General features: G+C 31.5%; 1 protein-coding gene across 1 annotated transcript; it reads left to right on the top strand.

The window, feature by feature from the left end:
- Positions 1–297: 297 nt before the first annotated feature.
- Positions 298–8982, top strand: LOC144574615 (cytochrome P450 714D1-like). Its single transcript, XM_078324623.1, has 5 exons — positions 298–618; positions 5990–6216; positions 6896–7146; positions 7623–7971; positions 8417–8982. The coding sequence occupies exons 1-5, from the start codon at positions 342–344 to the stop codon at positions 8843–8845; spliced, it is 1533 nt and encodes a 510-aa protein (XP_078180749.1). The 5' UTR covers positions 298–341; the 3' UTR covers positions 8846–8982.
- Positions 8983–12356: the final 3374 nt, after the last annotated feature.

Here is a 12356-nt window from a genome sequence, read left to right as displayed (position 1 = left end):
TTATCTAAAATTCGTTGTAATCCGAACCGAAATAATTTAATATTTAATTAAGATTATCAATATCCAGGTTAGTCCAAAATCATTCAAATATAAAAAGCACTGAATTCGAAATTAATTGATAACAAGTCGAATCCAGTACTTAATTTACAATTATTAATTAATTAACCCGAATCCGATTTTATAACCGAATTAGTACAATCCGATTTGCACTAAAGAGACCGCAAACTACGCCACGGATTGACGAAGACTTGCGATTCTCTAAAGTTCGTATCTCTCTTCTCATTATAAATAAAGTCACTTACCTATCAAACAGGGGCAAGAGAGAGAAAGAGAGAGAGAGCATGGCTAGCCTGTTATTTTCTTCCTTAGTTTTAGGGTTTGGTACCTTAGTTGTGTATATCGTGATGGCTGCATGGTATTTAGTACCACTAAAAATACAGCAAATATTCAAAAGACAAGGTATTGACGGTCCCCCACCGCCTTCCCTTTTCTCTGGCAATTTGTCAGAGATGAAGAGAATGAAAATGGTTCATGATGAATCAAGTTTTAGAGATGGTATTTTTCGTGACTACACCAAGGATATCTTCCCTTATTTCGATCAATGGAGGAAGGCTTATGGTATGTATTTCTAATCAATATATCTTTTCAAGTGCCTATGTGACTATATATGACTTTATATTTATTCATGTACTAATATAATCAGTAGGGTACTAAAGTTGTCGAGAAAGAACACAAGGTATAAGAATAGACGAAAATGAAAACCACAAACTTTTCTTTCTCTTTATCTTATATTACTAATAAAGTGTATTTAAGAGTACGTAGGACTTAATTAGACTATATATACTCTATAATCAATCATGGAACATAAAGGAATAAGAAAAAATGGGAAGAGAAACGTGAAAACCAGGGAGAACAAAATAGCTAACTTGTCAACCTTCATAGTGCAGCTGGTATGATATCAGGTTTCTCCGTAGGAAAACCTGGGTTCGATTCCTGCCTAGAGCATGAAAGTGTGTGGCGTGTGTTGCCTACGGGCTTGTAATAAAAAAAAACACTAACTTTTATAGTTTATACATGCAACTCAAATCCGCTACCCTCAAATTTTTTATTCTGGAACAAGTAATTAATCGGCATAGGCTAAGTATGGTTACGCACTTACGCTCGTGCTCTCCTGCCCTTCACTTTCTTTCCTTTAATGTTCATGTTTTGGAGCTAATTCTTAGAGACAACTTAATGCCAGAGAGTGAAGGTTAATTAGGACACATGAGTAATTAAGAAGATGATATATGTGGTGATGATGGGTATCAACATTTATATATATAATAGATTTGTTGCCTCAAATTTGATCTAGTAATTTTTTGGGGGGGAGGTGGGCGGGGACGATGTGAACGTAATTAAAATATAAATATCCATTATGTTTAAACCAATTAAAAACTAATTCTTTTCCCGGAGAAATGTTGAAATTTTCGTAACTATGGCGTAAGATTTGAAAGCAAATGTTTTTTTTTTAATGAAGTGGAGAAGTTTAAAAAGTTTCGTGCTAATTAATGATCATAGTTTAAACTAATTAATATAATAATTACCACTTGTTATACAAGTTCGTCACTTCGTCTATTATATATGATAATATTTAGTCTGATTAATACATAATATATCAGATAATTATATCCAAACATTGTGGAGCGTGTATTGAAGAAAAAGGTACAAATAATAGAAGGTGTAGTTGGTTTAGGATATGTTATGAAAACGATCGATAAGGTGAAATAAACGACCATGAATTTCTATGGTGTCGACATCACAATGTTAATAATAGATGAAGTCAACTAGATGATGTAACCATAATATATTTAGTTACTTTGCTTGTTTTCCCAATTTTAGTTAACTTTTCTTAATGATAATTAACGATTCATCTTTAACTTAAGATGTCACTAGCTACCAAATTGTTTCTCTCCTACTAATAATTTGTTTTGGATATCATTTTTTTTAATGACCTATTAAGTTGTTCTGGAATGAAACTGTACTGCGAATGTTCCTCATTTTCGCCATATAATTTCACTTAATACTTATAGGAAATGAACTCACACCCATCAACAAATAATGAATTATTCAAACAGTTAACTGTTAGTACAAAAAGATTTTGTTCATCTTTAATATTTGTGATAATTGAGTGCATTTTGGTTCACGTTTAGAATAGTACATGCATTATCGTGCAAATTGGGTGATATTTATATACAGGGGCGGATTTATGTATTGATCAGGGGGTGCTAAGTCATCCTATGATTTTGAAATTCTTAATTATGTATATTAAACTTTAGTTAAATTTTTGAATTTTTTGAACTTTTATATAGTCTAGCACCTCTCATTAAATAACAAATGTTTGTTTGTAGTCTAGTGGTTTGAATTCTAGTTGTTATGTGTGATGTCATGGGTTCAATTCTCATTAACCACTTTTTTTTTCATATATTACATTTTATAGATTAGCCCCCTCTATTTAAATTTTCTAGTTCCACCTCTGTTTATATATAAAAAAAAAAAAAAAAAATTAAGCACTCAATTAATTAAGGAATAAGAAAGGGATATCTTATATATATAATACATGTGATATATCGATGCACAACTATATATATATACAGTCATGATATTAAGTGCTTGATACATGTAAGAGGAAATATGTGTCTTGATTGTTATCATCAGAAGGAAATGGAAGAACAAAAAAGTTTTGAAGTAGAACCTTAAAGAAAAATAATTATGAAATAAAAGGCATCTATATAGTACAATAATTGTCACTTGTACGCAGCTGAATGTGATTGATTACGCGGATTAATTTGACGCGTACTATATATATGTGTATCAACCAATTAATAGAAATACATAGACAATTTAATTAGCTAGCCTTTTCAAAATTCAACAGTCTTAAAAGTCTCTTACAGAATAATTAATTCACTTTGATATTAAATTCTAACATTCCCAATTAAAGGTATTATTTATTAAGAGAACACAAGTAGCATTTTTTTAGAAATTAAAGGAATCTGACTATGACCGCACACTTAACCTTCTTATCATCATATTTTGTGTCAAAGTCAAATTTAAAAGTAGAGGATGAAAACCATAAAATAAAACTACATCTAGTTTTGTCAAAGTAATCAAAATTATATTCTACCTTTTAGTTAATTTTCGCTTTGAAACCTAGGTCAGGAAGCATACATATATGTATATATATAGCGACAGCTTGCCTTTAGTTTGAAAATATTGTAACTCTGACTCATTCAAGACTAGAGATAATTAATTGTCAAAGTACGAAAAGTGCCTTATTGTTAAAAAAATGTTGGATTTGATAGGAGGGCTAGTTTTTAATTTTAATGAAGGGGGACATGAAAGGGATGATAACGTTGGTTAGTTGGTATTACATCAGAGAGTTGCATGTTATGCTATAAAGACCATCACTATTGGAGATGACTCTAAACAGGACCTTGATATGAAAATTGTTTTGGGTACCCAAAAAGTGCAGCTATGTTGGTGACAGGAGCAGAACTAAAAAAAAAAAAAGATTAAGGGGTTTAAATGAATAAGTATTATGTAATTACATTTTATGAGAAAGTTCATTAGAAATAATGTTTGAAAAACAAAAAATAAAGAAAAATGAAATATTTCAATTTATAGGGAGTGCTTAGCATCATTTCCCCTGTACTGTTTTCCACTATTGGTTGGAGAGGTCTACAATGAAAAAAAAAAGTAGATGAAATAGAGTTAGGGGTGAGAACGGAGCTGATATGGAGTAGATAGTGGTAAAACCATATCTATCTCTTTTTTTTCGAATATAGATACAAAGTGGATATCAGACAGATACAAATACGGATCTGGATCAGATTGGATATTTATTAAAATAATATAAAAAATTATTGAAAAAATACTAAAGTTCATATTATTTATCTAATTGTAACGGTTAATAACATAATTTTTTCATAATATATATTAAAATATATGGTATATATATATTATTCGAATACGGATAATTAAAACGTAAAATCATATCAATATTCTTATCTACACATATATTTAGATGTTGGATATCCACATCTAATTTTTCGAATACATATCAAATACGGATCGAATATTATCCATACTGTTTTCACCCCTAAATAGAGTTACTATTAGCTTCTGTGAAATAAAACAACATCAAAGCTTGGTTATTCATCTGACATGGGGTACTTGTAGCAATTTTTCTAATTTCTCCGGACTTGACATTTATATGACAGCTAACTGATTCGAGAGGAGTGTTTGACCTCCATTCCTAGCTAGCTTGCCTATACAAAGTATCATTATAAATTTTCTTCAATTTCATTTTCTTTTTTCTTTTCTTTTAGTTTTTTTTACCTACTTTTTTCCCGGAGGGATAAGGATATATTTCTATATACTAGGCAAACATGAGCACAACTTGTTGCTTTCTTTACTCTACATATATAACCATATTTTATATTTCCATATGTCATACTTTCTTGCATAATTTTAATTAAGTAACATAGCTTAAGATTAAGCTATAGCAATGTTTGACCTCATGTAGCATTGGGAAAAATGCTAAGTGGCTCCATTATTATTTTTATATTTCCTATATGTTAAGTGACAAAATGTGTTATTTATTTGAATGTTCATATAATTTTTGAGCCATTTAAATTTGTCCCTAGTAATTAGAGAGATGATAAATGTATTATGTATTATTTAGACATTATAAGGATGTGCATTTTTGCCACAAAAGATAAGGGAATGGATAAGCCAAATCCCTCTAGTTGTTGCATTGTTGAAATAGTTTTCTAAATGAGTGAAGCCTTATCTTGTTTCCTTTCCTAAACATGGTTCAGAAGTTGCTTCACTCAAACTCGGAGTTTATATATATATATATCATGCATTATATATATATATATCATATATCATATCTTAGTGTACATCCAAACTAATAGCCATTAATTTGTTAAAGGTGGAAATGTAATTTATAATAGTAGTTATATTGAGTATCTTTTATACATAAAAATACTATCACTATTTTTTATCTCCCCAACTATACATCTAAGGATAATTTTTTTCTTTCTATTTATTAATAAGTAAACTACAAAAGTATCATTTTCTTGAATAAAAAGGGAAAGTAGTACCATTTTTAAATTTTAATTTTTAACCATATTATGTATGTTAAGATATGATGTACATAAAAATTAAGATGCACAATGAAATTATCCCTATTCTTTTTATTAATTAATTGCTACAACTCTAAAGTTACTAATAGTATACTTCGTCAGATATTAATTAAACTGTTAAATTAAAACACCTGTAAAGTTGACTTTACTAATATTAATATGATGTCTAAACACAATAAACTAATTAAGATTTTAGATTCAAATATATAGCTTGTCAATGGGTCCACTAAATCCTCAAATGAAAGGTGGTCTCTTGATGTCCTTTGATAGCAACCTCTAATTTAAGATTTGTTTGAAACTTACAAACATCACCATGTAAATAATTAGAGAGGCTGGAAAGCGACAATTATTTATTTCTTTTTTTAATTTTAATATTATTTTGGTTGCTCTGCTCATGCAATTAAAATAAGTGCATATCATAACAGGTTGAGCAATTATTGATCTCTCTCTCTCTCTCTCTCTCTCTCAAGTCTCAACCAGTCAATCAACCTCACAGTTTTGAGCTTAGCAATTTTTCTATGAATTACCTGATGTGACCACGCATAACTTGACTATTCATATAATATGATTGTTCTCCGTTATTTTAGTTACATCACGTGAAAAAAAAAATTGACCACGTATTGTGACGTATTAATCACATAATATCACGTTTTTCTTCACTAATTAAAACAAGTCCCAGTCATTTAAAATTGTGACATACCAGCGTGACATGTTTCGTTCCCTCGGTACCGGATATGATCAGGTTATAGTACGGTACCAATACCATGCAAGTATCTAACCAGTTGGTGAATTTTGTTTGTCAGGAGCAACATTCCTGTACTGGATGCAGAGGAGGCCAGCGCTGTATGTGACTGATCCAAGCCTGATAAGAGAGATAAGCCTGTGTGTCTCTTTGGATATTGGAAAGCCCACTTATCTGCAAAAGGGCCAAGAGCCTCTCTTTGGACAAGGAATTATCAAGTCTAATGGGCTTCTATGGGCCCACCAGAGGAAACTCATCTCCCCTGAGTTCTACATGGACAAAGTCAAGGTGTTTCCCATTTAGCTCATCTCTATTTGATACTTTTTTTAATTTTTTTTTTTTTTTTTGTTATCTTCTTGTTTCCCTGAAAAGCAATTTACTCATCATTAGGGGTGTTCATCGGAACCGAACCGAACCGAACCAAACCAAAGTTTTATTTCGGTTTGTTCTGTTCAAACCGAAATATATTAATTTTTTTTATTTAAAATAATTGATTTATAATAAACCGAAGTATATTAAGAAATAAACCAGAGTATTAAGAAATAAACTAAGATATTTAGAAATAAACCAAGTATTTAAAGCAATTGATTAAGAAATAAACCGGAGTATTAAAAAATAAACCGGGATGGTTCCGATCAAATTCATATTATATAAAAGTTCGGTCGGTTCGGTTATTTCAGTTTTGAAATTTTTCAAACCGAACCGAACCGAAGTTATAATTCGATTTTGAAAAGCCAACCGAACCGATCCAATAAACCGAACTAATTCGGTTCGGTCCAAAACCGATTAAACTGAACCGTTTGAACACCCCTACTCATCATTGGTATCATGGCATGCTTGTGATATATCCATTGAATATCTATTTACTAAAAATCAATTTATACATGTCAAAAAGAACGAAGAAAATCGGTCCAACCATAATATATAGTTGGTGACGATGGTGATGATGGTAATATTTTTTTTTCAGGGTCTGGTGGAAAGTATGGTACAAGCAGCTCAGCCAATTATAAGTGTCTGGGAAGGAATAATTGAACAGAAAGGAGGGAATACAGTAGTTATAACAGTAGATGAATATTTCCGTAGTTATTCGGCTGATATCATATGTAGGAAGTGTTTTGGCAGTGACTACGAACGAGGCAAACAGATTTACCGCAAGCTCAAGGAGCTCTCTGTTAAAATGGCAAAATCCAATATCATCTTTGAACTCCCCTACCTTAGGTATGAAATCTTTTTCTCATCCTTTTACTTGCTCTATGCACCTTTTGATTCTCATGTTTATAAGGTTGAATAGCAAATGTTAGCGCTTAACATTTAATATATAACTAAGTTTGAACTCTATGCTACACGTAGCACCTTAGCCAACTCCATATAAGTATAACTAAGTTTCAAAAAAATAACAAATTTTGTCTATTTCTGAAATATTTCTTCAAAATATGCTTCTATATCTATGTTTTTATCAGAAAAATATACTTGATATTCAAAATAATGGCAGATTATACGTCACCCAAAATTTTTGCCCCACCCTGCTAATTGTCCTGGCTACACCCTTGACTGTATTGTATTAACATATTGTCTTAAACAATTAATTACAGTAAAAGAAATAGTTTAGGTGTAAAAATTAATTAGGGACATTTAAAAGTAGCTTATAGCATGTAAGCAATTAAGTGCTAACATAGCCCCCTTTACTGTTGTAGGTTCTTTCCCACAAGGCAAAAGAGAGAGTTAGCAGCTCTTGTGCAAGGAATCAATTCTCAAATCCTTCAACTGGTTAAAGATAGAAAAGATGAGACGAACAATGCCTCTCCACAGAGAGATTTCCTTCAGTCCCTAATTGAAAACAAGATGGAATTCTCTGACGAACTTATAGTTGACAATTGCAAGAACATCTACTTCGCAGGATTCGACACAACTGCTGTTACTGCCACCTGGTGTATGATGCTGCTTGCAACTCATCCAGATTGGCAAAGTAGGACCCGTGCTGAAGTGATGAATGTCTGTGACGGGCGGCCCCTAGATTTCGATCTGCTTTCTAAGATGAAAACGGTAAGTTCATTTTGGATTTTAACTTCATAAAAGTGATCTCTGATATCAACAAACTTTTACTGTTACCAGGCTAAGACAGTGGGACTTATTTTATTTGGGCTCATTTATTAAAAGTTAATAAATAAAAGACAGGAACATAAACAAAAATAATTTGTACAATTAGATATAAAGATATTTGAAAACCTATCATACACTGAACTTTATGTGTATAAAAACTTACAAATATATTAATTATTATCTTCAATTATATATATCTCGAGGCCATATAATTTTTTCCATTAACTAATTTTGGCATATAATATGGTTAAGCTGTGCTTCTTCAATAAGATGAGTATGTTGAGACATGCCTATATGAAAATACTAGAATTCAAAGAGAGAAACGCAAATCTAGAGATACTTTTTTGAACATTTTTTTTCCTTTTTTTTTCCAATTTGTTGTGCATAGTTGACAATGGTCATACAAGAGACTCTGAGGCTATTCCCACCTGCATCCCTAGTAGCAAGAGAAACCTTCAAAGACATTAAAATCGGTACACTACATGTCCCCAGGAATGTCAGCATGTGGATCCCCGTCTCCACGATGCACCACGACAAGTCAATTTGGGGACCAGATGCAGACAAGTTTAATCCTGACAGGTTCGCTAATGGAATTTCCAGTGCTTGCAAGAAACCATATTTGTTCATGCCATTTGGTCTTGGGGCCCGAACCTGTCTCGGCCAGAACCTTGCCCTGATTGAATTGAAGGTTATTCTAGCGCGGATTTTACCTAAATTTACATTTGCACTGGCACCAGAGTATCAGCACTCACCTGTTTTTCGAATGGTGGTTGAGCCCGAGTTTGGGTTGCCCCTTATTATGAAAAAGATTGCTTGATGCTGTGCATATAGTGAACAAATATATGTATATCATATATAAGGCTTCAACTTATTTGTAAAAATAATATCTAGAAGGAGCAAGAATTGAAACACTATAAAATTAATGATAATGTAGTTATGTTTTATGTGAAATAATTAGCACGTTTAAGACAGAGAAAACTAGTTTACATGTGTTTGTTATGTGCTCTCCATAATCGGTGTGTTATTATAACTGCAAAGAAGAAATAAGCATTGTAGATCTTTGCGGACTTGCAGTACTTGATACTTATACTTGCTATGTTGAATAATAAATAAATAAAAAAGGACCAAAGAAAGAGATTTATCTGTGTGTATTTTTCCAAGGAGACAAGTTTGTTATGTATATGGTATTAATTTGACAAAATACAAAGAATTTTTAAGTTTACAAAGTTCTGTAACAGTTAGTCAATTAATATCAGAAGAAAGTATAAACACAATAATAAAACATACATAAATGTGCCAGTTTTCTATATGCACAAACAAGCGATCTTAATCGGAAGATATGATTCACAACTTGGTATGATGGTATCTTTTTTGAAGATGCATGGTAGAAGCTACCAGCGTACAAGAATTGGTATGATGGTCTCACTGGTACAATTTTAACGCCTTACCTTTAAATTGGCTTTTCCGAGTGCAACGTGACATTGTGACCTTGATTGTGCTTTGAACATGACGAACCAGAGAACAATAACCTGACTCGACAGATAGGTATCTGTCGAGTCAGATCATACTCTGGCTCAGAACTCTACCAGATTCAACTGCAGCCTGACCAACCTGGGTCCCTTGAAGGACCCAGAACAGATTGACCAGTATTATACTGGAAAGCGCCATAGTTAGGGTTTGAGATGAGGGTGAAAGAAAGTGTTATGTTTATGTCAATTTGTAAGGTCAATGCTATGACGGGAGGAGGCAATAAGCCGATAATGTTGGCAGATAGCAAAATGGCAATGTCGTCAAGGGTTCAGAATACTGTGGGTCGCGAGATAGGAATTAAGACGATGAATAATGGATAGAGAAGAAAAGAAGAAAACAGGGATAAGAAAGATGCCAATGCAAGAGATCTGAAGGCGCTTGCAGTGTGCCACTTTATTAGCTACAAGTTTATAAAAAAAAATATATATATTTTCAAGAGAAACTAAGATAGAGATCTAGTCTTTCAAATTATAATATTCATAAAAAAAAGTCATTTGAATTTTGAATCTGCAGCTTCTCATACGGAAGAAATTATTGTTTAGCAGTAGATCAAAGAATGGTTCTCACAAGTTTAGAATCTTTATCCATCATGAGAGAAATTTTGTTTGCAAGTTTTGTAGAAACAGAAATGGAATGTAATACGTTTGGATGATACAGGAATAGCGCTAATTCAGGAATAGCTGCTATTTCTAGCGAGCTATTCCTAATACAGCACGTTTGGATGAAAAAAAAACGATATTCTCAACAAAGAAATAGTTCGGGTTAACTGCTATTCCGCTATTCCTATGAAATGTTAGGTTAGCAGCCATTCCGAATCCAAAAATAGCTGTTATTCCGAGTTATTCCTTGATTCATCCAAACGCATGGGAAAGAGCCATCGACGTAGCAACAGTGAACTCCCTGAGTAGCATGTTGATCTGGTATCAACTCCTGAGAAAGCTATTGTACCGACTGTATCAGCCTGCAACTTTCTGCCAAGTAAACCATAAAAATGGAACCCGGGCAAGATGGAAAGGAGGGGGAGACGAGATAGGAGAGGGGGGAACTTTACCAATCGGTGAGGATAATGAAACAAGTCACATGTGCAGCGATCATAATGAAGAAGAATGGGTTAAAGAAATTCCCATTGACAACGATCAAAATGAAACAATTCATCTCTAAATTTTTATTAGTATGTCGTACATATAAAAATTTTATTAGTTTCAAAATTTAAAATGACTTAATGATTTTATTTTTTCTTCTTCAGGAATGCATTAAAACACTGGACGATGAGAATCATGCAAGTTATTCTTCAATATTTATGACTTTTGTAATTCATGTTAATAGGTTTTTTTGTAACTTATTTTTTTCATGTTATATGTAATTTATTAGCTTGTTTTTAAATTTTTAATGTTATTTTTTAGTAGCTTATTTTATTTCATGTTATAAGTAGTTTTCAAGTTTTAATTTTCCAATAGAAATAAAATGAATAAGTATATAACTAGTACGTTGCATAAAGTCAAACCAACTCTGACGATATCTTTGCCCTAAATTGATGGCAGAACAAATAAAAAATCGGAGAAATTGTTTAATTAATTCATATCTAATGCGCCAAAATAAGTTTTTCACCACAATTTATGTATATTATGCAGAGAATCTATTGATTATATTGCAAACATTAGATAGTGATATAATAGCTAATTACTATATACACTAATTTATTCGAAAATGGTGAAAACTAATATAAAAAATAATAATTGGAAAAGACAAAATTATAAATATATTTCCCACAATTAAATAGATGGCGTACAAAGTTTGTTGAAATTAACCATCATTGTACTATTTAACAGTCTAAGATGAATGCATGAAATGGTGATCAAGACAATTCAACTTATTTTCTATTGAATATTCCATTATTTAAATTGGTTTGTAATTAATTCAATCAAATTTTCTATTGAATGTTCAAGTCTCTTGCAAAACAATAAAATTTAAAAAAAAAAAAAAAAAACTACTTGAACTATCCCTTAAGTCATTAACATAACTAATTTCATTCACAAAAATAAACTAGTCATTTTAACGTACTTATTCTCTCTAGCAATAATATGCCGCAATGCATAAAAAAACTGAATTAACAACATATTTTTGGACCATTTAATACCCGTTTATTGAATTTAACATTCTACGTACTCGAATGATGCAATTTCAGATCAATATGATCGGCTAAGTTTAGCGAAATCTGCTCTCTTTAGCGGAAGGCTTCAATATACTTGTTTAAAATTTGTTAAGCTCATGTCATGAGTAAAATAAATGAGTGAGGCTACTATATTACATGCACAACGTAAATTGATTCATGCTATATGTCATAGATTAATCTTTTTGTTTTCAAATTTCAAACAATTGATCCGAACTTCTCTTAGCCCGTCGCTGTAGAATGTCTTCTTACTTTTCGAAAGCATGCACTCACCTCCCTTTGCTTCAGTTCAAAGGGCATCCCTGCATTTGTCGGTGTATGAACCTTCCTTTTTCCATAATTTTCATATTAAAATGTACTTTAAATCCAAATTATATATTTTTTTAAATTTATTTAACTATTTTTTAGGTAAGTAAAAATTATATATTTTTTAAAATTTATTTAACTATTTTTTAGGTAAGTAAAAATCACTACTTTCAAACGATCCATTTTTTTTTTTAAGAAGTGATATATCACTTATCTAAATAATAATAATTTTTTTTTAAATGTAAAATTCGGTCTTCACATAGATTTAATATTGATATATATCGTGTTACACATTAGATGATCTATTGTCTAAGCATTAAAT

This window comes from Carex rostrata, chromosome 2 (assembly GCF_964058835.1).
Source record: "Carex rostrata chromosome 2, lpCarRost1.2, whole genome shotgun sequence".
NCBI classification, from domain to species: Eukaryota; Viridiplantae; Streptophyta; class Magnoliopsida; order Poales; family Cyperaceae; genus Carex; species Carex rostrata.
This window is presented reverse-complemented; position numbering and strand designations above follow the sequence as displayed.

Excerpts from the sequence above, each read along its gene's own strand:
- LOC144574615 (XM_078324623.1), top strand. The coding sequence starts at position 342 with ATGGCTAGCCTGTTATTTTCTTCCTTAGTTTTAGGGTTTGGTACCTTA. Across the intron at positions 619-5,989 it reads TCAATGGAGGAAGGCTTATG|GAGCAACATTCCTGTACTGG; the intron begins GTATGTATTTCT and ends TTTGTTTGTCAG. Across the intron at positions 7,147-7,622 it reads TTTGAACTCCCCTACCTTAG|GTTCTTTCCCACAAGGCAAA; the intron begins GTATGAAATCTT and ends TTACTGTTGTAG.